Raw genomic sequence first — 27844 nt, 5'->3', positions numbered from 1 at the left:
GCCGTCACCGATATGTCCATGATCCTGTGAGAACATCCAGCAGGCCTGCAGAAAGGCCCACTCTGACTCACTCCCCCCATTCACGTGAATAATATACCTTCGTCTTCAAGAGTCACTAGTGCCACCTCTCTCCTCTACTCCCCCACGCCCTCTCTGTCTTACTCCTAAAGTCAGATTGAGAGGGGCAGCAGAACTCCGCACACACAGACGCACACCATGTCCTCCATTCTCCCCTTCACTCCCCCGGTGGTGAAGCGCCTGCTGGGATGGAAGAAGACTGCGGGAGGAGGAGGAGGAGGAGGAGGGGAGCAGAACGGAGGAGGCCAGGAGGACAAGTGGTGTGAGAAGGCTGTGAAGAGCCTGGTGAAGAAGCTGAAGAAGACGGGCCAGCTGGACGAGCTGGAGAAAGCCATCAGCACGCAGAACACCAACACCAAGTGTGTCACCATCCCCAGGTGAGGGGGTCAACACAACGCACGCACGCGCGCACGCTCGCACGCACGCACGCACGCACGCACGCACGCACGCACGCACGCACGCACGCACACGCACGCACGCACACACACACGCTTTGTCTCTCTCTCTTACACACTCAGTCCCACGGGTTCCCACGGGTGCTTGAAATCGTTGAGAGTTTGTGAATTTAAGAAGGAGACAAATCAAGGCATTGAAAGATTTTGAAAACCGACATAAATAGACATGGGTCGTTGAAAGTGCCTGAATTTATATATTTTGTGCAAGAATAGAAATACTAGTTCTTTTTATTTTTTTTTTATTTTTTTTACGTTAATAGGTTTAAAACGGCACAGTTGAGAAGTGTTTAACACCTTCAAGCCTCTCTCTTTAATAGTTGTCTGTGAGCTTCAGGAAAGCCTGCTAGTTCTCATGATAACCAATCCCAGTGTTAACAGTAAATAACCTTGATCCATGTTTCAAACTCTGCCATGTTGGGTCCTTGAATTGTGTGTGTGTGTGTGTGTGTGTGTGTGTGTGTGTGTGTGTGTGTGTGTGTGTGTGTGTGTGTGTGTGTGTGTGTGTGTGTGTGTGTGTGTGTGTGTGTGTGTGTGAGCTGCACTCTCCATAGCGTGCCAAAGTCTCGCCGATGAGGAACTGAATTCTCCATTAACTTCCATACGTTTCTTAAGCTGTGCGCGTGTGTATCCTACGTGTGCAATATACTGCGTGCGTGTTTCACCCACTTTGAGACGAGACGCTCTCTCTCCCTCTCTCTCTCTACGCCTGTGTCTCTGTCGACCGGCGAGCTGGGGGAGGGGCCTAGGCTGCCGGGGGAGGGGCCTAGGCTGCAAGGCTGCCTGCAGGTGTGTCGTGTGCCTACTGACATCTCGTCCACATCTCCACGGACGGACACACACGTCACTTATACAAGAGGCTGCACCACTTAAAAGTAAAGACCAGGGCCCAGTTGCACAAAGGACCTTAGGTTAAGATTTCCCTTAGAGTCAGAGTTAAGGTGTCCAAAAAAAAAATAGAACCGGCTGCACAAAACACCCTTAAATCTTGTGCTTATATTTTCCTTAAAATGTTTAACCTTTATGGAGAAGATTTAAGGGTGTTTTGTGCAGCCGATTCTATTTTATGGACACCGTAACTCTGACTCGAAGGGAAATCTTAACCTAAGGTGCTTTGTGCAACCAGGTCCAGATACTTAAAAAATAATAATGAAATGAAAAGTTTCTAAATATCAGAAAATAATGGAGCAAGTCTACTGACACACTAATGCAGGAAAAAAATCTTAAAATCATTGGTGCCCAAAACTTTTGATCTACTCTGTCTCACATGCACACACACACACACACACACACACACTAAGACACACACACACACACACTAAGACACACAGTCTTCATACATCTGTGCAGCGCCCGGCCTCGACACAGAACAGAAGATCTACACATGGAAGTCAGAAGGCGAGTGTGGCGCAGGCACCCGCAGGTTTGCACATTTCCATTGTGCAACATCAGGTCCACTTCCCCATGCCCGCCGTGCCATAGGTCGCCAGGGCAGCAGAAGTGAAACCTGATTGGAGGAGGAAACGGATGCCTGCTGTCACATGATCGATGCCACTCTTCTGAATCGTGGTTGTCAGTGCGAGCGTGGGCACAGCGCCCACGTGTCGACTAGCCAAGCATGATTTAAAGAAGAAGAAGAAGAATGAGTGGAAGATTAGGCAGCGTTGTTTTCAGGGGAGAAAGACAGCTTTGGTGGTTCTAGATACTGCCACCTGGTGGTGGGTGGGTGAAGAGCCTTGACAATGTTGCCACATACTGCCGTTGAGTATTCTTGATAATGCTTGTATGAGACTTGTGGAGAGTGTTAGAGTGTGGACCACCCAGCTTTGAGTGGAGTGTTAGAGTGTGGACCAGCCAGCTTTGAGTGGAGAGTGTTTGAGTGTGGACCACCCAGCTTTGAGTGGAGAGTGTTTGAGTGTGGACCACCCAGCTTTGAGTGGAGTGTTAGAGTGTGGACCAGCCAGCTTTGAGTGGAGTGTTAGAGTGTGGACCAGCCAGCTTTGAGTGGAGAGTGTTTGAGTGTGGACCAGCCAGCTTTGAGTGGAGAGTGTTTGAGTGTGGACCAGCCAGCTTTGAGTGGAGTGTTAGAGTGTGGACCAGCCAGCTTTGAGTGGAGAGTGTTTGAGTGTGGACTACCCAGCTTTGAGTGGAGAGTGTTAGAGTGTGGACCAGCCAGCTTTGAGTGGAGAGTGTTTGAGTGTGGACCAGCCAGCTTTGAGTGGAGAGTGTTTGAGTGTGGACTAGCCAGCTTTGAGTGGAGAGTGTTTGAGTGTGGACCACCCAGCTTTGAGTGGAGAGTGTTTGAGTGTGGACCAGCCAGCTTTGAGTGGAGAGTGTTTGAGTGTGGACCACCCAGCTTTGAGTGGAGAGTGTTTGAGTGTGTGGACCACCCAGCTTTGAGTGGAGAGTGTTTGAGTGTGGACCAGCCAGCTTTGAGTGGAGAGTGTTTGAGTGTGGACCAGCCAGCTTTGAGTGGAGAGTGTTTGAGTGTGGACCACCCAGCTTTGAGTGGAGAGTGTTTGAGTGTGTGGACCACCCAGCTTTGAGTGGAGAGTGTATGAGTGTGGACCAGCCAGCTTTGAGTGGAGAGTGTTTTGAGTGTGGTCCTCTTGTTGAATGAAGAGGACTTTGTTTTTGAAAAGTGCTCCATAAAAGCGTATTATTAAAGTAAAGTAGTCAACGTAAAAATGAATTCGGGCCTTTGTGGTTCGTCCTCTGAAGGATTCAGGTAGCTGAAGGAGGCTTCGATTTGTGCATCCAAACCTGCTAATACTGTACGCACCGGCCCAGGTCAAGTGTCGTTCAGTATAGACTTCTCGTGTGTCACATGATTAGGTCACCTAGCCAAGTCACCTGACCTGCTGAAACCTTATCATGAGGTCCCAGCTGAGAGCCATGTGAGATGTTGTCAGTCAAGCCTCCATGGATTGACTGACAGCGGAGACAGTCTGTGAAGATTCCATGAGCTTCCCCTCTCTCGTGTTCTTTGGTCGCTTTCCCAATAGGGACTCCGGGCCTGGTTCAGGTTGGTGCCAAAGTCCAGTTTGTTTGAACTGCGTTCCAGGTCCACTTGAAAAGGTAGTCTCGGCAACGGTTTCGGGCATGAAACGCATCAAGTGTGAACACAACTGGACCAGAACACGTTAGTGGACTGCTATTTATTCACAGTGTGAAGAGCAGTTAGTTTATGGTTTGGACTTTTGTGATCTAAAACAGGTATACCTTTGTGTGTTGTTTTCTATACAGTGACTAATTAAAATGTTATCTATCTATAATATCTATATCTATCTATATACTGTATATCTATCTCTATATGTATATATATATATGTGTGTGTATATATATATATATATATATCTCTATATATATCTCTATATATATCTCTATCTATCTATATATATATATATATATATATATATCAGTATTCCAGGTGTAGGCCAAGATGTAACGCTGGACAGTAGACAGACGGTAGTTGGGGGGAGGGGGAGAGAGATAGCATTCCAGGCTGTTGATATCTGGATCATTTCCCTTTGAAGATGGAGAAGATGCTTGATATGTGAAGTGATGAATTGTTCTGTCTTTTGGGAGGGAGAGTTTCTTCTCTTTCTGGTTTCCTCTCCTGCCATCTACACGCACACGCACACACACACACACACACACACACACACACACACACACACACACACACACACACACACACACGGCGGCGCGAGATCTTACGTTCTGGAGGACATAGAATCAGGAGGATGTGTGTTTTTGGTCATACACACACTTCACACATGTATCATGGTGTTTGCTGTTGTCACATCCTGGCACACATGATTTGAATTGAGTTGGTCTTTTTCATTCACAAATCACTGTTTTATATGTATGTTTCCAGGGTGACTAGCTGGTCTTTTTCATTCACAAATCACTGTTTTATATGTATGTTTCCAGGGTGACTAGCTGCTTCATATCACACCTTTAAGTTCCTGTGTCTTACCAGTAATGTGACAAATTGTCAATTATTTGCATAATGTAGTTTAGAGACATTATGTGCGTTCAGGAATCGTATGAGGATCAAATGAGTGACGAGTGGATTGAACATTAAATGAATTTAAATTGAATTAAATTGAATTAGAAAGTGTCACAACCATCTTGAAATGTCTGCAATAACCTTGGTAAGAATTTGGAGTGTCAAATTAACAGGTTGCCACCCAAAAGATGGATTTAGACTTTTGATTTGCGTCTTTTTCTGTTAAATCACTCAATTGCTTTTATCCAAACCCAAGTTATGAGGAATGAAAGTTGACTCCATCTGTAAGTAAGTAATATAATTGCAAAAAAAGTTGACCAATTACTTGCCGTTTTGTTTTCCGGTCATTTGAAATAAGAAAAGAAAGAAAGAACTAGATTGGGTTCATGATCAGCAGCTTCTCGACACCGTTCCCACACTTGGTTCAAGCTTTGATCTACCAGGAGGATCACGTTAGAACTGGCAGAAGGAATACAAAAAAATGAATTGGCATCATCTTTCCCACCATGTGCATAATTCAATCCACTCATCTTTCATCCTATCCTGCATTGCCTGAAGGCACCAGAATCACTGTCTGTCCAATTTAGACCTGTCACATGATCACCTGTCATCCAACCAGCTTCTCTTATTGAGGAGGACGAGGGCGGGCCTTGACTGCCTCCGTGCCAATAAGAGAGCAGCATGTTTGTGATGTCATCCTACTAATTTGGAATGAAACATCTCATGTTTACCATCTGTTTGTTTTTATTTGTATCCTTTTTGTACTTGTCGTTTGTGTGTGTGTGCGTGTGTGTGTGTGTGTGTGTGTGCGCGTGCATGCATGTATGTGCATGTCTTTTGTGTGCGTGTGTGTGTAGTAATTGCTCAGATCTATGGGGTCTAGGCTCAGGCCATACGATAGAGCAGTGGGACTCTTCGGGCATGTACGGATACCCTGACCACAGCAGGTGAAAACACACACACACACACACACACACACACACACACACACACACAGAATGACTGAATATTGCACACATCCATATCTCTCCACTGGCTCTAGAGTGACACGATGAAACCTCTTCCACAGCCATTTATCAATACACTTTGGCCCGTCTGACCACTTCTGCTTATCAACATCACTGGAAGACTTTGAGACTATTAGGAATGTAATGGCAGCATGTCATCACAACCCCGCTATAATAATAATAATAATAATACTATTAAGGCCTATAAGGAAATGATTTGGCTACATTAAAGATGTTGTAAAGTGATGTAATAAGAACAATTAGCAGGTAATAGGAATTGCAATAGCCAAGCTATATCACCCGGTATCAGTGGTGCTCATTGCGTGGTAACATTGAGTACTTGTATTGGAACGGTGTTTTCTCAGTGTGTACATTAACCAGTTGATACCTGATGCAGCATTTGTGTGTGTATCCCTTTAAGACTTAAAGGGATACACACACAAATGCTGCATCAGGTATCAATGGGTTAACAAAGCTTCACCCCTCAAGTGCTGTTCATTTGTGAAGATCTTGCTGAACACAAAGGTCTCAGTTTCATCAACTTTTGTTAACCACAGACCTTATTTCAGGCATCTAACCAAAATCCCCATACAAACCCCCTGTCTCTGACCTCTGACCTGTCACCTTCCCTCTCATGACAGCAGGTGTCTGACCTCTGACCTCTCACCTTCCCTCTCATGAGAGCAGGTGTCTGACCTCTGACCTCTCACCTTCCCTCTCATGAGAGCAGGTGTCTGACCTCTGACCTCTGACCTTCCCTCTCATGAGAGCAGGTGTCTGACCTCTGACCTCTCACCTTCCCTCTCATGAGAGCAGGTGTCTGACCTCTCACCTTCCCTCTCATGAGAGCAGGTGTCTGACCTCTGACCTCTCACCTTCCCTCTCATGAGAGCAGGTGTCTGACCTCTCACCTTCCCTCTCATGAGAGCAGGTGTCTGACCTCTGACCTTCCCTCTCATGAGAGCAGGTGTCTGACCTCTGACCTTCCCTCTCATGAGAGCAGGTGTCTGACCTCTCACCTTCCCTCTCATGAGAGCAGGTGTCTGACCTCTGACCTTCCCTCTCATGAGAGCAGGTGTCTGACCTCTGACCTTCCCTCTCATGAGAGCAGGTGTCTGACCTCTCACCTTCTCTCTCATGAGAGCAGGTGTCTGACCTCTCACCTTCCCTCTCATGAGAGCAGGTGTCTGACCTCTGACCTTCTCTCTCATGAGAGCAGGTGTCTGACCTCTGACCTTCCCTCTCATGAGAGCAGGTGTCTGACCTCTCACCTTCCCTCTCATGAGAGCAGGTGTCTGACCTCTCACCTTCCCTCTCATGAGAGCAGGTGTCTGACCTCTGACCTCTCACCCTCCCTCTCATGAGAGCAGGTGTCCGACCTCTGACCTCTCACCCTCCCTCTCATGAGAGCAGGTGTCTGACCTCTCACCCTCCCTCTCATGAGAGCAGGTGTCTGACCTCTGACCTTCCCTCTCATGAGAGCAGGTGTCTGACCTCTCACCTTCTCTCTCACGAGAGCAGGTGTCTGACCTCTGACCTCTCACCCTCCCTCATGAGAGCAGGTGTCTGACCTCTGACCTCTCACCTTCCCTCTCATGAGAGCAGGTGTCTGACCTCTGACCTCTCACCTTCCCTCTCATGAGAGCAGGTGTCTGACCTCTGACCTCTCACCTTCCCTCTCATGAGAGCAGGTGTCTGACCTCTGACCTCTCACCTAGGGATGCAGGGGTTAACCGGTTTGACTATTAACCACGATTTAAAACGTCACGGTTATATAACCGCAGAGGCTCCGCTACACCGAGTGTTTTGTTTCACAACAGTTCGTCAGTTTAAAACTCCCGTGAAGAACCTGTCTCTCTCGCTTCGTTTCCGCACGGACTATTTAGCGGAGGCACCAAACACAGGCAGCTGCCATGTCTCCCAGTAGTAGCCAGTCTGTAGCCTAGCCATGGACGCCAGCACCAAAATAAATGTTGCAATACATGTCCCTGCAAGGTTTCTGAGATTAGGGGAAAGTCTGAGCTGGTGTTACGTTAAACCAAACATGGGGAGGAGGCAGCGGATTTGTTTACCGTTAACATACAGTCAATGACGTTAACGTTAGCTGTTGTGGCTAATGTTAGCTAGCTGGCCATGGCCTAGCGTACATAGTTCAACAGGCAGCGGTCCTCGAGCTCGTTGTGACCAAACATCCCCGCATTTAAAGCACTTCATGCTCCCAGCGCTGGCCTAAACCATAGAGAACCTCATGCTTTACACAAAAAGAAACATCAAGGGTTTGTGTCAACTCCAAAAGCAACCCGCTAACGTTACATGTAGGCCTAATAACGTGAAGCTAACGTAGCTAGCTGCTTGGCAGTCATGATCTGACTGAGACAACGAAAACAAATGCGCACATTTACATAACAAACACCAGTCAACACCACAGAGTGTCCTTTCTTTAATCTAGAGGGAGCATTTTCCAGTAAAAAGTGAAACGACACATGATGGCTTATAGTGAGGCTTTCCATGCCTGCCCCATCATCACTTCAATAGAACTGACCCCAATGCAAAATTCAGACGGCCCATTTAGTTGCCAGTAAGATGCCAATAAGTTACTATGCCTTTTGTGTTTTTTCTGCAGACTAAGCAGCTAGACTTTCGCTTCTATAAAATAATAATAAAATATTTTTTGTATTGACTATTGTGATACACTTTACTAAAACAATCATATATCAGAAATGTTGTTTGTTTTATGTTCACAATAGTGATGTCAGTTAGATTTGATTAGGTCAGAGCCACATCTGAGTACATCTGCCCTTTCTTTCTTCTTTTTTTAATCCGAAGGCAGCAACTGTTAAGATTGTGGGGGAAATACAATAAAACCTCTATTTAAAGAATGCTCATGTGATTTTTATACGTCCATAACAATAATCGTGAAACCGTGATAATCGTGGTTTTTTCTCAGACTATAATCGTACATCAAAATTTATAATCGATGCATCCCTACTCTCACCCTCCCTCTCATGAGAGCAGGTGTCTGACCTCTGACCTTCTCTCTCATGAGAGCAGGTGTCTGACCTCTCACCTTCTCTCTCATGAGAGCAGGTGTCTGACCTCTCACCTTCCCTCTCATGAGAGCAGGTGTCTGACCTCTCACCTTCCCTCTCATGAGAGCAGGTGTCTGACCTCTGACCTTCCCTCTCATGAGAGCAGGTGTCTGACCTCTGACCTTCCCTCTCATGAGAGCAGGTGTCTGACCTCTCAACCTTCCCTCTCATGAGAGCAGGTGTCTGACCTCTCACCTTCTCTCTCATGAGAGCAGGTGTCTGACCTCTCACCTTCTCTCTCATGAGAGCAGGTGTCTGACCTCTGACCTTCCCTCTCATGAGAGCAGGTGTCTGACCTCTCAACCTTCCCTCTCATGAGAGCAGGTGTCTGACCTCTCACCTTCTCTCTCATGAGAGCAGGTGTCTGACCTCTCACCTTCCCTCTCATGAGAGCAGGTGTCTGACCTCTGACCTTCCCTCTCATGAGAGCAGGTGTCTGACCTCTGACCTCTCACCTTCTCTCTCATGAGAGCAGGTGTCTGACCTCTCACCTTCCCTCTCATGAGAGCAGGTGTCTGACCTCTGACCTCTCACCTTCTCTCTCATGAGAGCAGGTGTCTGACCTCTCACCTTCCCTCTCATGAGAGCAGGTGTCTGACCTCTCACCTTCCCTCTCATGAGAGCAGGTGTCTGACCTCTGACCTTCCCTCTCATGAGAGCAGGTGTCTGACCTCTGACCTTCCCTCTCATGAGAGCAGGTGTCTGACCTCTCACCTTCCCTCTCATGAGAGCAGGTGTCTGACCTCTCAACCTTCCCTCTCATGAGAGCAGGTGTCTGACCTCTGACCTTCCCTCTCATGAGAGCAGGTGTCTGACCTCTGACCTTCCCTCTCATGAGAGCAGGTGTCTGACCTCTGACCTCTCACCTTCCCTCTCATGAGAGCAGGTGTCTGACCTCTGACCTCTCACCTTCCCTCTCATGAGAGCAGGTGTCTGACCTCTCACCCTCCCTCTCATGAGAGCAGGTGTCTGACCTCTGACCTTCTCTCTCACGAGAGCAGGTGTCTGACCTCTCACCCTCCCTCTCATGAGAGCAGGTGTCTGACCTCTGACCTCTCACCTTCCCTCTCATGAGAGCAGGTGTCTGACCTCTCACCCTCCCTCTCATGAGAGCAGGTGTCTGACCTCTCACCTTCCCTCTCATGAGAGCAGGTGTCTGACCTCTCACCCTCCCTCTCATGAGAGCAGGTGTCTGACCTCTGACCTCTCACCTTCCCTCTCATGAGAGCAGGTGTCTGACCTCTGACCTTCCCTCTCATGAGAGCAGGTGTCTGACCTCTCACCTTCCCTCTCATGAGAGCAGGTGTCTGACCTCTCACCTTCCCTCTCATGAGAGCAGGTGTCTGACCTCTCACCTTCTCTCTCATGAGAGCAGGTGTCTGACCTCTGACCTTCCCTCTCACGAGAGCAGGTGTCTGACCTCTCAACCTTCCCTCTCAAACCGCGGCAGGTCGCTGGACGGCCGTCTCCAGGTGTCTCATCGCAAAGGCCTGCCTCACGTCATCTACTGCCGCCTGTGGAGGTGGCCGGACCTGCACAGCCACCATGAGCTCAGAGCCGTGGACACCTGCCACTACGCCTTCAACCTCAAGAAGGACCAAGTGTGCATCAACCCCTACCACTACCAGAGAGTGGAGACGCCCGGTACTGCTTCTTGACCTGTGTGTGTGTGTGTGTGTGTGTGTGTGTGTGTGTCAAATAGTTTTTATATTTAACACTGATGACTGTGCTCAAGTCTCTAATCACAGTAATCATAGTAAACTGACGGGTGTGTTATTATCAGTGTTGGGGGGTAACTCATTACAAAAGTAACATATTACATGTAAGATATTACTTTTAGCGGTAACTCAGTAATATAACTTATTACTTTTAGGATTTCAGTAATATTATACCAGTTACTTTGTCAAGTAACTCAAGTTACAAATTGAGTTACATTTTATTAAATCAATGCACATATTTAAAAAAGATACAATCATTTCCTAATCAAACGGTGTGTTTTTATGCAAATAACCACTACAGATGACAATAACAAAGGAAAATAATAACATTTAGCATTTTGGATTGTTTCCACTGACTTCAAGGTGGTTGAAATTATTTTTCGGGATGTTCCGGGGCGGCGATGTTATTCTGCTGCTGCTGTTGTTTTGGTAAAAGTAATGCAAAAGTAGTGTAATAAGTAACAAGTTACTCTACACAGAAAGTAATATTGTAAAGTAACATATTACCTTTAAATGAAAGTAACTAGTAAAATGTAGTATATTACATTTTGAAAGTAACTTGCCCAACACTGGTTATTATCATATTATCATATCATAATTTATACAAGCGAACCAGTCTACCAGGCCACCTCTACTAGCAAATCTGCGCATGTGGTGTGTGTCAGTGTTCTTGTACAGCTATCTTGGTGAGAACCCATTTGAGTTTGATACCTGCCTGGGAAGTGAATAGAGGAAGTGATTTAGCTATACCCCTTCTTTGTACAATTTGAATTTGTTTTAAGAAATCACTATAAGCGTATATGTGTCAATGCAACCTTGTCTCCGTAGTTCTTCCTCCGGTGTTGGTGCCGCGCCACACAGAGATCATGACGGACCTCCCGCCTCTAGACGACTACACACACTCCATCCCCGAAAACACCAACTTCCCCGCCGGCATAGACCCCCCTAATAACTATATACCAGGTCTGTATAGACCCCCCTAATAACTATATACCAGGTCTGTATAGACCCCCCTAATAACTATATACCAGGTCTGTATAGACCCCCCTAATAACTATATACCAGGTCTGTAATGTATAGACCCCCCTAATAACTATATACCAGGTCTGTAATGTATAGACCCCCCTAATAACTATATACCAGGTCTGTATAGACCCCCCTAATAACTATATACCAGGTCTGTATAGACCCCCCTAATAACTATATACCAGGTCTGTATAGACCCCCCTAATAACTACCGTAAATTCCGGACTATAAGACGCACCGGTGTATAAGCCGCGGGACCAAAATTGACTATTTTTTTCTTCTATAAGCCGCACCGGTCTATAAGCCGCGGGTGTTTTGATGTTTAATTACCATATGAAAGGGTTCGTGCACAGAGAGGAATGTCGGGAAAGCGATGGCTGTTTGGGGAAGCTCCCATTTATTAACATTTCAACAAAACAAAACAAAAGTCAGGTCACTAATCCCCAGACAAAATCACACAACAATAGGCTATATGTGCAGCAAACCTGTAACCAGAGAAGTCAAGTCACTAATGCTCGTCTTCCTCTTCTTCCTGCGTACTGAAACCACCAAAGTCCTCATCTTCAGTGTCGGAAACGAACAGGTTCAGGGTGGCTTCGTCAACCACTCTCCTCTCTCCTTCATTGTCACTCAAAACCAACGAACTCCTCTTCATCTATAGCTGTGTTTCCATTACAGTTTTTCGCAAAAGAATTGCGATATTTCTACAACTTCGACAATGTACAATTGCGACTTGTAGGCGTTTCCATTGAAGTTGCGTTTGAGTGATTCCCCGTTGCAGCAGCTGCCACAGTGATTACGCACGGGGATCTGCCCCATATCCCGTCCCCTGCATGCTCAAATCCAACCAATGGTCAATGGAAATCCCAACATGAAGTTACAATGCATATAAACGAGCCTGATTATCAATTCAAAAGAAAATGAGTCGCAAAATGTTGCTGGCTGCGTGAATGCAGTCAGCGCGACAGGCAGAGGAAAAAAGGTAGCCTAGTAGCCTACAACTGGTCCGATTTAGAGATGGAGGGGGGAAAAGGCTGATTTGGTTCTATAATTGCACCTGAAACGTGTGCAATGTATTAGCCTACTCACAGTCACTGTATTCACTTCAGACAGCACCACCGCACCAGTGTGTGCTTTTCATCCTCTCATCTCGCCGCTGTGCCAAATGCGCGCACACAGGCAGCCTGCTGTCACCATGGACCGATTTCTGCCATTAAACATTATCTAATTTGCCCGGCTACGCTTTTGCACAACACTCGTCTTTCTGCTAGGTAGCGTTGCTTCAAAGTTTTCCACTTGCTGCGGAGGTTTTGACACGGCTATCGAACCTTACTTACCAAACTTATTTTCCGCTCCTTTTCCAAGGGATAATATGGGTCACATGACGTGCAAATGCGAAAAATGTGTTTCCATTACACTTTTGCGATAAACTGCTATATCGACACGTCTGAAAAACCACCTCATGATCATCTACTGCTCGTTCTCATGCTGTCGAGAACGAGCAAAGCTTTTTTTTGGTGAAAGAATCCTCCAGGGCGCTTCTTGTTAACAGTCCGAGTGAGTGGCAGGTCGAACGTCAAAGGCACTTCATCCATATTTATGATCTGCTCCGGTTCGATGGAATATTCCTTGATCTTCCTTTGTGTGAATTCGCCGAAGTTTGTGATTTTCTCCTGGTAGTCGGGGGAGGGAGTTGATGGGCTTGTGGCCGTTTGCTTACCGTAATTACCATATGTAAGTGGTCACGCACAGAGGGGATTGTCGGGATGGCTGTTTGAGGAAGCTCCCATTTACCGTATTACCACAATTTCAACAAAACAACATAACACAACACCACCGTTGTTTATTTTTACAGTGCACACAGTGTCCGCGGTGTGGTGAAAAGAGGGCAAGAGAGGAAATTAAAACAGAAGTGGATTTATAGTTAGAAAGAGTGCTAAAAAAGAGAGATTTTTTTTTTTTTTTTTTTTTTTTTCTGAAAAAATCCATAGATAAGACGCACCGTTATATAAGCCGCAGGGGCCAAAAAACGGGAAAAAAGCCGCGGCTTATAGTCCGGAATTTACGGTATATACCAGGTCTGTAATGTATAGACCCCCCTAATAACTATATACCAGGTCTGTATAGACCCCCCTAATAACTATATACCAGGTCTGTATAGACCCCCCTAATAACTATATACCAGGTCTGTAATGTATAGACCCCCCTAATAACTATATACCAGGTCTGTATAGACCCCCCTAATAACTATATACCAGGTCTGTATAGACCCCCCTAATAACTATATACCAGGTCTGTATAGACCCCCCTAATAACTATATACCAGGTCTGTATAGACCCCCCTAATAACTATATACCAGGTCTGTATAGACCCCCCTAATAACTATATACCAGGTCTGTAATGTATAGACCCCCCTAATAACTATATACCAGGTCTGTATAGACCCCCCTAATAACTATATACCAGGTCTGTATAGACCCCCCTAATAACTATATACCAGGTCTGTAATGTATAGACCCCCCTAATAACTATATACCAGGTCTGTAATGTATAGACCCCCCTAATAACTATATACCAGGTCTGTATAGACCCCCCTAATAACTATATACCAGGTCTGTATAGACCCCCCTAATAACTATATACCAGGTCTGTATAGACCCCCCTAATAACTATATACCAGGTCTGTAATGTATAGACCCCCCTAATAACTATATACCAGGTCTGTATAGACCCCCCTAATAACTATATACCAGGTCTGTATAGACCCCCCTAATAACTATATACCAGGTCTGTAATGTATAGACCCCCCTAATAACTATATACCAGGTCTGTAATGTATAGACCCCCCTAATAACTATATACCAGGTCTGTATAGACCCCCCTAATAACTATATACCAGGTCTGTAATGTATAGACCCCCCTAATAACTATATACCAGGTCTGTATAGACCCCCCTAATAACTATATACCAGGTCTGTATAGACCCCCCTAATAACTATATACCAGGTCTGTATAGACCCCCCTAATAACTATATACCAGGTCTGTAATGTATAGACCCCCCTAATAACTATATACCAGGTCTGTAATGTATAGACCCCCCTAATAACTATATACCAGGTCTGTATAGACCCCCCTAATAACTATATACCAGGTCTGTAATGTATAGACCCCCCTAATAACTATATACCAGGTCTGTATAGACCCCCCTAATAACTATATACCAGGTCTGTATAGACCCCCCTAATAACTATATACCAGGTCTGTATAGACCCCCCTAATAACTATATACCAGGTCTGTAATGTATAGACCCCCCTAATAACTATATACCAGGTCTGTAATGTATAGACCCCCCTAATAACTATATACCAGGTCTGTATAGACCCCCCTAATAACTATATACCAGGTCTGTATAGACCCCCCTAATAACTATATACCAGGTCTGTATAGACCCCCCTAATAACTATATACCAGGTCTGTAATGTATAGACCCCCCTAATAACTATATACCAGGTCTGTATAGACCCCCCTAATAACTATATACCAGGTCTGTATAGACCCCCCTAATAACTATATACCAGGTCTGTATAGACCCCCCTAATAACTATATACCAGGTCTGTAATGTATAGACCCCCCTAATAACTATATACCAGGTCTGTATAGACCCCCCTAATAACTATATACCAGGTCTGTATAGACCCCCCTAATAACTATATACCAGGTCTGTAATGTATAGACCCCCCTAATAACTATATACCAGGTCTGTATAGACCCCCCTAATAACTATATACCAGGTCTGTATGCTGCACAGCAGGAAAGGGTCAATTAGTGGTCTCCACAGTGGCTGGTAAATCCTTAAGTTCTCCTGCCACTTTGGCTGTATTTCTTTATTTATTTCATCTATTTATTTCATCCGTTTATTTCATCTATTTATTTCAGTATTTTGTATATTCATGTGGTTAACAACACAGTAGGTGTAGGAACAGTGGCAGCCACTCAGAATTGCTGCTCCCAGCTAGATCCCAGCTACCATACCAAACAACTGAAATGTGTTGCACCATAAGGGACATAGTTTTAGAGTTAGAAAAACCCAAGGACATCTATACGTTAGTAACAGTGTTTGATATTTGAGGGATCCTTGCAAAAAAAATTGTCATATAATGGGTATATTATAATATAAGAATATGGGCCGATATATCGATATCGGAATTTTATTTACAATGTATTCTCAAGGTCTGTGTGTGTGTGTGTCGTGTGTGCGTGCGTGCGCATGTTCAACAGAGACTCCTCCACCTGGATACATCAGTGAAGATGGAGAGACGAGCGACCAGCAGATGAATCAAAGTATGGAATCAGGTAGACTACGTTTCTCATAGTTTCTGTGCTCCTGTAGCAAGGCACTAACACTGCCAGGGTGAGGGTTCAATTCCCACGCATGCGAGAATTGTTTGCGCTCATACTGTGCTTTGGATAAAATGTCCGCTAAACAGCCTTAAATGTGTGTGTATTAAGTTTAAGTTCAAGTGTGTTTATTTTCACACAGAGAGCTTACACAGAGTAAATGCTGGGTCCTCTCAGTATGAAAAGCACGGGCACATGATTCACAAAGACGGATCAAGAATTACAATAAAGAATCCAACTAGAAACTACAAACAGAAGTTAAAGAGGAAAATAAAAAGAACGTAGATATGAATGGAATATTGTAGTGCAAGTCATGTCTAGTGCAGGTACGTGATGTAAAGTGAGTAGTATGTGTATGTATGAGTGGGAGAGACTAGTTGGTACTAGTAGTACAGACAGATAGTATTTTGAGTATGTAAACAAAGGTTTAAAAATAGATAAATGAATACATTAATTTAAATAATTTTTGTTTTTTTGATGACAGGATATGATGGCTGTTTGAATGTCCTCTCTAAATATTTCTTACACTCCACATGTTTTGGGAACAGTGTTTGACCCGCACATTTCTGGACTTGTCAGATGTTGGTGGTGTTGACACCAGAGGTCACAGTTCACAGAAACAGCCTCTGTCATAATTGATCTAAGCTGGAGATATAGCGTTGTTTTGACCTTACAATCAACACACAGACACACGTGCGGGTTTTGTCCAACAGTGAACATGAAATCCACAAGCTAGCACTGAACATGAGTACAACTAGACAGACATTACACCACAAGCTAACACTGAACATGAGTACAACTAGACAGACATTACACCACAAGCTAACACTGAACATGAGTACAACTAGACAGACATTACACCACAAGCTAACACTGAACATGAGTACAACTAGACAGACATTACACCACAAGCTAACACTGAACATGAGTACAACTAGACAGACATTACACCACAAGCTAACACTGAACATGAGTACAACTAGACAGACATTACACCACAAGCTAACACTGAACATGAGTACAACTAGACAGACATTACACCACAAGCTAACACTGAACATGAGTACAACTAGACAGACATTACACCACAAGCTAACACTGAACATGAGTACAACTAGACAGACATTACACCACAAGCTAACACTGAACATGAGTACAACTAGACAGACATTACACCACAAGCTAACACTGAACATGAGTACAACTAGACAGACATTACACCACAAGCTAACACTGAACATGAGTACAACTAGACAGACATTACACCACAAGCTAACACTGAACATGAGTACAACTAGACAGACATTACACCACAAGCTAACACTGAACATGAGTACAACTAGACAGACATTACACCACAAGCTAACACTGAACATGAGTACAACTAGACAGACATTACACCACAAGCTAACACTGAACATGAGTACAACTAGACAGACATTACACCACAAGCTAACACTGAACATGAGTACAACTAGACAGACATTACACCACAAGCTAACACTGAACATGAGTACAACTAGACAGACATTACACCACAAGCTAACACTGAACATGAGTACAACTAGACAGACATTACACCACAAGCTAACACTGAACATGAGTACAACTAGACAGACATTACACCACAAGCTAACACTGAACATGAGTACAACTAGACAGACATTACACCACAAGCTAACACTGAACATGAGTACAACTAGACAGACATTACACCACAAGCTAACACTGAACATGAGTACAACTAGACAGACATTACACCACAAGCTAACACTGAACATGAGTACAACTAGACAGACATTACACCACAAGCTAGCACTGAACATGAGTACAACTAGACAGACATTACACCACAAGCTAACACTGAACATGAGTACAACTAGACAGACATTACACCACAAGCTAACACTGAACATGAGTACAACTAGACAGACATTACACCACAAGCTAACACTGAACATGAGTACAACTAGACAGACATTACACCACAAGCTAACACTGAACATGAGTACAACTAGACAGACATTACACCACAAGCTAACACTGAACATGAGTACAACTAGACAGACATTACACCACAAGCTAACACTGAACATGAGTACAACTAGACAGACATTACACCACAAGCTAACACTGAACATGAGTACAACTAGACAGACATTACACCACAAGCTAACACTGAACATGAGTACAACTAGACAGACATTACACCACAAGCTAACACTGAACATGAGTACAACTAGACAGACATTACACCACAAGCTAACACTGAACATGAGTACAACTAGACAGACATTACACCACAAGCTAACACTGAACATGAGTACAACTAGACAGACATTACACCACAAGCTAACACTGAACATGAGTACAACTAGACAGACATTACACCACAAGCTAACACTGAACATGAGTACAACTAGACAGACATTACACCACAAGCTAACACTGAACATGAGTACAACTAGACAGACATTACACCACAAGCTAACACTGAACATGAGTACAACTAGACAGACATTACACCACAAGCTAACACTGAACATGAGTACAACTAGACAGACATTACACCACAAGCTAACACTGAACATGAGTACAACTAGACAGACATTACACCACAAGCTAACACTGAACATGAGTACAACTAGACAGACATTACACCACAAGCTAACACTGAACATGAGTACAACTAGACAGACATTACACCACAAGCTAACACTGAACATGAGTACAACTAGACAGACATTACACCACAAGCTAACACTGAACATGAGTACAACTAGACAGACATTACACCACAAGCTAGCACTGAACATGAGTACAACTAGACAGACATTACACCACAAGCTAACACTGAACATGAGTACAACTAGACAGACATTACACCACAAGCTAACACTGAACATGAGTACAACTAGACAGACATTACACCACAAGCTAACACTGAACATGAGTACAACTAGACAGACATTACACCACAAGCTAACACTGAACATGAGTACAACTAGACAGACATTACACCACAAGCTAACACTGAACATGAGTACAACTAGACAGACATTACACCACAAGCTAACACTGAACATGAGTACAACTAGACAGACATTACACCACAAGCTAACACTGAACATGAGTACAACTAGACAGACATTACACCACAAGCTAACACTGAACATGAGTACAACTAGACAGACATTACACCACAAGCTAACACTGAACATGAGTACAACTAGACAGACATTACACCACAAGCTAACACTGAACATGAGTACAACTAGACAGACATTACACCACAAGCTAACACTGAACATGAGTACAACTAGACAGACATTACACCACAAGCTAACACTGAACATGAGTACAACTAGACAGACATTACACCACAAGCTAACACTGAACATGAGTACAACTAGACAGACATTACACCACAAGCTAACACTGAACATGAGTACAACTAGACAGACATTACACCACAAGCTAACACTGAACATGAGTACAACTAGACAGACATTACACCACAAGCTAACACTGAACATGAGTACAACTAGACAGACATTACACCACAAGCTAACACTGAACATGAGTACAACTAGACAGACATTACACCACAAGCTAACACTGAACATGAGTACAACTAGACAGACATTACACCACAAGCTAACACTGAACATGAGTACAACTAGACAGACATTACACCACAAGCTAACACTGAACATGAGTACAACTAGACAGACATTACACCACAAGCTAACACTGAACATGAGTACAACTAGACAGACATTACACCACAAGCTAACACTGAACATGAGTACAACTAGACAGACATTACACCACAAGCTAACACTGAACATGAGTACAACTAGACAGACATTACACCACAAGCTAGCACTGAACATGAGTACAACTAGACAGACATTACACCACAAGCTAACACTGAACATGAGTACAACTAGACAGACATTACACCACAAGCTAACACTGAACATGAGTACAACTAGACAGACATTACACCACAAGCTAACACTGAACATGAGTACAACTAGACAGACATTACACCACAAGCTAACACTGAACATGAGTACAACTAGACAGACATTACACCACAAGCTAGCACTGAACATGAGTACAACTAGACAGACATTACACCGCGTCTATTATACCTTGGAAATAATGGATTCAGTATTGTGTGTCTTGTTCCCAGGCTCACCAGCAGAACTATCACCCAGCACCCTGTCCCCCGTCAGTCACGGCCTGGGTAAGACCATGTTACACTACCCATATGTTGAGTTGAGTTGAGTTGAGAAAACTTTATTTATCCCCGGGGGGCAATTCAGTTTCTACAGTTCATCACCGTTGCAAGTAAACATATTGTATTTCATTTCGGTCACAAAATACAAAAATACATACATACACAAGAAGGGAAATAGGAAAGGAGCTCAGTGTGATCAAACCGAGATAGTGCATTTGGTTCCTCGTGTCCCTCAGCGTACATGGATCTGAGCCGCAAGGGTGCAGGACGCAACATTGTTTATACACATGTAAAGTGCATAGGGTGCATGTGTAAACAGTTGGTTTTAGAAATACATAAAAAATAAAAAAAATAAAAAGTAAGATAAAAAGTAATTTTTTTTTTGCATATGTCTCTTTACTTACTTACGTACTTTACTTACTTATGTTTTCACCCCCGTTTGTTTGTCTGTCTGTTTGTCGGCAGGACATCTCAAAAAGTTATCAATGGATTTGCTCGAAACTTTGTAGCAAAGTTGGTTATGGGCCAACTTAGAACTGCGTAACTTTTCATGCCCGCGCTGACCAAACGGGTGCGACACAGAAAGGCCCCTACCTTCCAAACGGATCCACATAACAGCAGGATACTTGGTAGTGTAGAAAGGTTGGCAGAGGGATGCAGTCTACAGACTGCCCTCTAGTGCATGTTATGAGGCTGTAAAGCCACTGTCATTTCACATGTGCTATTTGTTGTTGTGCAACATCATCTAGAGCAGGGATGCGCAACTTTGATGATAAGTAAAAAAAAAAAAAAATCCTCGCTACCAGAGGGCCAGATTGTGACTGTGCACTTCCACCAGTGGCCTACTGTAACACCATCACTCCCACTTATAGCTATACTCATTTGATGAAAAGGACTGGTAATCAAAGTTTTATTATACCAACATTTATATTTTTCATATTCAAATTTAGTAATTCTAACATTCAGATGACACCAAAACTTTGCTCTAGCTTCAAAACATTTGATGGGGTACATCACCCAAATATGTGATATTAATCAGATTAGTAATGTGCATCCTGGATATAGTTTGTTACAATAATGTTCACTCAAATGCTAACGTTAACACCATTAGCACCATGTTCTGGGTTGTACAGTAAAATAAAAACAGATTTTAGTGGTCTAACCTAACCAAAAACGTCTGCCTTGTAAAAAAAAATATATTTTTTTTTAAATTGACCCAGGGGCCCGCGAGTTGCCCACCCCTGATCTAGAGCTAAAGAGTGACTTGCATCCTATTGAACAAAGACCGTCATTTTCAACTGAAGTTAAAGTCGAGGTGAACCCGAACGGAATGCACTAGCGCGAGCGTCGGAGACTGAAAACGAATTGAGAGGCGGACCATATACGGTGTCGATGATTTGATTTGACAATTCTGTTGACGGGCTTTGGCATTGGTCAATCATGGCGTGTTCCACCCCCAAATCGAGTGGGATCCAGCGTGTTGTCGTGCTACGCGAGTGGGATCCGCAGAGTACCAGGCAGCCAGCTGCTTCGTGCGGAGCGAGCGGACAATCCGATGCATGGGTGCTGCCCGCCTGCCTGGAATCTCCGAGGGCAGACCCCTGACTACCACGCTCTCAAGCACGCGCCATTCACGCTATTTCTGTAAATACGATATTCCTGGAATGCGCGTTTTAACGAGCCTGTTAAATGCTTTGCATTCTTAGAGATTATAGTTTTTGTTTTTTGTTCATGTTTCATACAAGTTAGTAGTTTATGGGATAGGAATTCTGCCAGATGACAGGCACTAGGCGCCATTTTCTACTTCATTTGGAAGAGAAAATTATCCTGAAATGAAGATTTGATTGACAGCTGCATGTCGTGATATGATTGGTTGAAATGGGGTAGAAATTTGATAGTACTAGTAGGTGACGTCAGCAAACTGTAGATTGCTGTTATCAATGAAAAATGAATTTTTGATGTGAAAAAGTGTGAAAAACTAAAGAAATTAGATTTTTTTTTGGCATACATTATTAAATAGGTGCACTGCATACCCAGGTATTTGAATTAAAAGAAAAGAAAAGTCATTTTTGGGTTCAGCTCGACTTTAAAGTCTGGGGGGGGAACGTGTGAGATTTTAGATTTGGTAAACGTGGGGGGAACACGTCTTAAGGAAATATGGTGGGATTTTAAACATTATTGTATGAACTTTGTCTCCCTCCTGTGGCTCTTCAGACCTGCAGCCCGTCACGTACAGCGAACCTGCTTTCTGGTGCTCCATAGCGTACTACGAGCTAAACCAGCGGGTGGGAGAGACCTTCCACGCCTCACAGCCGTCTCTGACCGTCGACGGCTTCACCGACCCCTCCAACTCCGAGCGCTTCTGTCTCGGCCTGCTCAGCAACGTGAACAGGAACGCAACCGTGGAGATGACAAGGAGACATATAGGTACACAGACACACACACAGACACACACACACACACACACACACACACACACACACACACACACACACACACACAGACACACACACAGACACACACACAGACAGACACACACACAGACACACACACAGACACACACACACACACACACACACACACACACACACAGACACACACACACAAAGTGCCTTACCTCTCCAAAGATAATCACAACTTAAAAGATTCAGGCAAGTATACAAAGGCAAAGTCTCTCTCTCTTGAACCTGCTGTTATTCTCATGCTATCTTTACATTTCTCCCCGTCTTTCTCTGGGTTTCTTCTTCTTCTCTCTCAGGTCGTGGCGTGCGGCTGTATTACATCGGAGGGGAGGTGTTCGCCGAGTGCCTCAGCGACAGCGCCATCTTTGTCCAGAGTCCAAACTGCAACCAGCGATACGGCTGGCACCCTGCCACAGTCTGCAAGATACCACCAGGTGTTTATACAGTCAGACTCCCACGCGCATATTACTGTAGAGGTCTTCACGGGTTCTACTCAGACCCGGGACCCGACCCGAGACCCGTATGGGGCCGGGTCCACATTTTCGACCTGTGAAGACCTCTTTAACGCATACGCACCCCTGCAACTTTGAATTCAATTTGATTTCAGTCTGAGCCAAATGAGCAGTGTTAACTGATGTAGAGATGTGTAAAGGAAAGATGGGGTTATTGAAGATAAGATGCTATCTATCTATGCCTCACTCCGCTCACACATGTTCTTCTGGCTGCTCTTTCCTAGGCTGCAATCTGAAGATCTTTAACAACCAGGAGTTTGCAGCGCTGCTGGCCCAGTCAGTCAACCAGGGCTTTGAGGCGGTCTACCAGCTCACGAGGATGTGCACCATCAGGATGAGCTTCGTCAAGGGCTGGGGAGCTGAGTACAGGTGTTTCCCTTCCTCCTCACATCATACCACTTTCCTGCCATACACCACCAGTTTAGGGCTGTAGGAGTATTTCATCTCTAGTGGAATTGAAGGTTATTTGAGTGTTGCATTCATTGCAGTTGGCCCCTGGATAACACTGTCGGCTATGTTAAGCACTAGGCAACTTCGAGAACAAAAATAACCAACGGGATTTTTTTTTTTTGTATTTTTCATTTCGATTTTTTTCGTTCTCACTCACACCGAATGTTTTATGGTCACTCAAGATTCTCTGGATCACCTGTTGGCTTGGTTCCAGCCTTAAAACTCGTTACATTTGGATTGATCTAAATGTCTATGGAGAAAATGGATGCAGAACTTACTTCCGGAGCAAATGACGTGAGGAAAAGTCACGTGCCTTTTGAGCACTATTTGTCCATGTCAGTCTGGCTCTCTGGCCATCCATCCATCCATCCATCAATGGCCTTGCTTTGCATTCTACCCTCCCAGGGACAAGACAGTAGTGTCTGTGGGGGACGAGACAGACAGTGTCTGTGGGGGACGAGACAGTAGTGTCTGTGGGGGACGAGACAGTAGTGTCTGTGGGGGACGAGACAGTAGTGTCTGTGGGGGACGAGACAGTAGTGTCTGTGGGGGACGAGACAGTAGTGTCTGTGGGGGACGAGACAGTAGTGTCTGTGGGGGACGAGACAGTAGTGTCTGTGGGGGACGAGACAGTAGTGTCTGTGGGGGACGAGACAGACAGTGTCTGTGGGGGACGAGACAGTAGTGTCTGTGGGGGACGAGACAGTAGTGTCTGTGGGGGACGAGACAGTAGTGTCTGTGGGGGACGAGACAGTAGTGTCTGTGGGGGACGAGACAGTAGTGTCTGTGGGGGACGAGACAGTAGTGTCTGTGGGGGACGAGACAGTAGTGTCTGTGGGGGACGAGACAGTAGTGTCTGTGGGGGACGAGACAGTAGTGTCTGTGGGGGACGAGACAGACAGTGTCTGTGGGGGACGAGACAGTAGTGTCTGTGGGGGACGAGACAGTAGTGTCTGTGGGGGACGAGACAGTAGTGTCTGTGGGGGACGAGACAGTAGTGTCTGTGGGGGACGAGACAGTAGTGTCTGTGGGGGACGAGACAGTAGTGTCTGTGGGGGACGAGACAGTAGTGTCTGTGGGGGACGAGACAGTAGTGTCTGTGGGGGACGAGACAGTAGTGTCTGTGGGGGACGAGACAGACAGTGTCTGTGGGGGACGAGACAGTAGTGTCTGTGGGGGACGAGACAGTAGTGTCTGTGGGGGACGAGACAGTAGTGTCTGTGGGGGACGAGACAGACAGTGTCTGTGGGGGACGAGACAGTAGTGTCTGTGGGGGACGAGACAGTAGTGTCTGTGGGGGACGAGACAGTAGTGTCTGTGGGGGACGAGACAGTAGTGTCTGTGGGGGACGAGACAGTAGTGTCTGTGTCTGTGGGGGACGAGACAGTAGTGTCTGTGGGGGACGAGACAGTAGTGTCTGTGGGGGACGAGACAGTAGTGTCTGTGGGGGACGAGACAGTAGTGTCTGTGGGGGACGAGACAGTAGTGTCTGTGGGGGACGAGACAGTAGTGTCTGTGGGGGACGAGACAGTAGTGTCTGTGGGGGACGAGACAGACAGTGTCTGTGGGGGACGAGACAGTAGTGTCTGTGGGGGACGAGACAGTAGTGTCTGTGGGGGACGAGACAGTAGTGTCTGTGGGGGACGAGACAGTAGTGTCTGTGGGGGACGAGACAGTAGTGTCTGTGGGGGACGAGACAGTAGTGTCTGTGGGGGACGAGACAGTAGTGTCTGTGGGGGACGAGACAGTAGTGTCTGTGGGGGACGAGACAGTAGTGTCTGTGGGGGACGAGACAGACAGTGTCTGTGGGGGACGAGACAGTAGTGTCTGTGGGGGACGAGACAGTAGTGTCTGTGGGGGACGAGACAGTAGTGTCTGTGGGGGACGAGACAGACAGTGTCTGTGGGGGACGAGACAGTAGTGTCTGTGGGGGACGAGACAGTAGTGTCTGTGGGGGACGAGACAGTAGTGTCTGTGGGGGACGAGACAGTAGTGTCTGTGGGGGACGAGACAGTAGTGTCTGTGTCTGTGGGGGACGAGACAGTAGTGTCTGTGGGGGACGAGACAGTAGTGTCTGTGGGGGACGAGACAGTAGTGTCTGTGGGGGACGAGACAGTGTCTGTGGGGGTGTTTTGGCTTGTCTTCCCTGGCCTGGGTTTCGCTGTTGTGTTGTGTGGCTTGTCTGGTTCACTGTCTGCACTGCAGAGGTGGGCTCAGCCTGGCTGGACAGCAGCATAGCCAGCTGTTTTTTCTGAGTCTGATCAGACCTGGAAAAAGTTAGATTGCAGATTAGTCATTCATAAAGCACTTTGTAACTGTTTCAAAAGTACCAGTACTGTACAGTACCAGTACAAGTACTGCTGAGTGCTGCTCTACTATTACTACCACAGAGCTACTACTGCTGCTACTACTAGAGGGTTAGAGGAAGGGAAGTCTGTTCGGACCCTAACGGTGTCTGTCTTTTGTCCCTAACAGGCGGCAAACGGTAACCAGCACCCCCTGTTGGATCGAGCTGCATCTCAACGGCCCCCTGCAGTGGCTGGACAAGGTGCTGACCCAGATGGGCTCACCCTCGGTCCGCTGCTCCAGCATGTCCTAAGCCGGATCGCAGCGCGACGGTGACGCAACGTCAGACTGACAACGTTCACACGTCTCCTAAAGGAGCAGTTTGAACCTGGCATTATGAAGTGAAATAAACAGGCTTGACCTCTCCTCTCCTGACCTGAAGGACGAGACGACGACACCAACGATATTCACGGGTTGCAGCGATGCCGTGGATCGACGTGGGCTGACATTCCAATAATAGTGGACTAATGACCTAATAAGGAAATCACCTTGCAATATCAAAATGATGATCGCACAACGATTAAAGCGAGGTCAGTAACAGACCGGACTACATTTACACTTTAGCTGTTGTGAGCTGATGGGACAGACGATGGGCGACGCCGGGCTGGAGCATGTGACCTGCTCGTTACAGGACCGTCTCCCCAAACACTTGCCCACCTTGCCTCCTGACTACCGCAGCACAAGCTTGAATCAGTGTTCATTATTATTATTATTATTATTATTTGTTTACACAAGGTTTGACCAATTTCCTAGCGAAGAAGCAACATTAGCACCGCCGCGCTGGACTGATGTTCAACCAAAGTGGACTTCATGCCCGGATGTGAGTTTCTTGGTGTTTCTTGGTTTCGGTGACCAAACTCCCCCATCAAAATTGTTGGGGTGGGGTTGGGGGGGGCGGTTCCACTTTTTATACTGTTGAGTCCTGTGTTGTCATGGTTACATCCCTGATAACACTGACTGGACTGTTGTTAGGCTGAAGTTAGATGAACCAAACACGTTCTCCACTCCTAAAGGGGGCCTAACCCTAACCACCTTATCACCTATTCACATTTAAACACTTTTTTTTCCTTTTCTTTCTTTACAGTTCATGTAACTTGCTTGCTGCATCTCCTTTTGCAGTTTTATTCAAAGTTTGGTCAGCGGCGAGCCAGCCAACATCTGGATCTAGCTCGCTCTCTCTCTCTCGCTCACACACACACACACACTTTTACAATATCATGTATTTAGGGCGTGAGATGTGTGTAGGACCTGAAAACTCAATGTCGCCCCCTGCTGTCTATAAGACAAAAAGACAAACGCCCTTTACTGATGTTTCACTGAAAAATGTAGCCATGGTACAAGTCTTTCTTCTTTCTTTATATATATATATCCATATATATGCTATGGCCGATGTACGGTTTCTCCATTATTGATATGGTATTGATAGGAAGGTCCTGCAATGCAGAATCAATGCAAGGTTGTGGGACGGATATAAGGGCGCATCTCCCCACGTTGTGCTCCCCTGTTTTTGCTACAAGAAAGTTGCCTTTGATGTGAGGTAGAGCAGGATATATGCTTCAAAATGTACAGATAGGAATGTTGAAACGCCCAATGGAAATCAAGCAAACGAAACAAAACATATTTTTGGAATATTCACTGGAAGGATTTTCTCCTATTCTTCCTTGAAATTGGGTCATTGAAGACCGGACAGAGTATTCACTTGATCTCGGTGAGACTTTTGGCTCTGCAAGACGGTCCCTAAATCAGTATTTCAGAGACCAAATCGTTTCAATTCCCAAGTATTTAAGCTTTAAGTAATTTGACAAGCTAGGTTATACTGTACTATACAACTTTTATTTTCCGTACACATTCTTTTAGCTACGTTTTTGTATTTTCATGTATTTTTTATATATAAATATATTTAAAATCTTCAAAGCTTTCTTCCTTTTTATTAGAATTGAATATTTTTTTAGACCATGCCCTCTTTTTAAAACGATCACGGCTTGATGATTTGTGAAGTATGTAGCATCGGATGTCACATTTTCACTGTATTTACCAC

General features: G+C 45.2%; 1 protein-coding gene across 1 annotated transcript; it reads left to right on the top strand.

Moving 5' to 3' along the window:
* smad2 (SMAD family member 2) lies at positions 1–26713 on the top strand. Its single transcript, XM_083641967.1, has 10 exons — positions 1–455; positions 5403–5492; positions 10092–10285; positions 11188–11322; positions 15668–15742; positions 19989–20042; positions 22251–22463; positions 22795–22932; positions 23235–23379; positions 25936–26713. The coding sequence occupies exons 1-10, from the start codon at positions 217–219 to the stop codon at positions 26057–26059; spliced, it is 1407 nt and encodes a 468-aa protein (XP_083498093.1). The 5' UTR covers positions 1–216; the 3' UTR covers positions 26060–26713.
* Positions 26714–27844: the final 1131 nt, after the last annotated feature.

This window comes from Poromitra crassiceps (assembly GCF_964638095.1).
Source record: "Poromitra crassiceps genome assembly, chromosome: 8".
Lineage (NCBI taxonomy): Eukaryota > Metazoa > Chordata > Actinopteri > Beryciformes > Melamphaidae > Poromitra > Poromitra crassiceps.
This window is presented reverse-complemented; position numbering and strand designations above follow the sequence as displayed.

Bases quoted from the DNA above. Each gene is read 5' to 3' on its own strand.
- smad2 (XM_083641967.1), top strand. From the start codon at position 217: ATGTCCTCCATTCTCCCCTTCACTCCCCCGGTGGTGAAGCGCCTGCTG. The intron at 5,493-10,091 runs GTGAAAACACAC...AAACCGCGGCAG, and splicing joins GGATACCCTGACCACAGCAG to GTCGCTGGACGGCCGTCTCC. The intron at 10,286-11,187 runs GTACTGCTTCTT...TTGTCTCCGTAG, and splicing joins CCAGAGAGTGGAGACGCCCG to TTCTTCCTCCGGTGTTGGTG.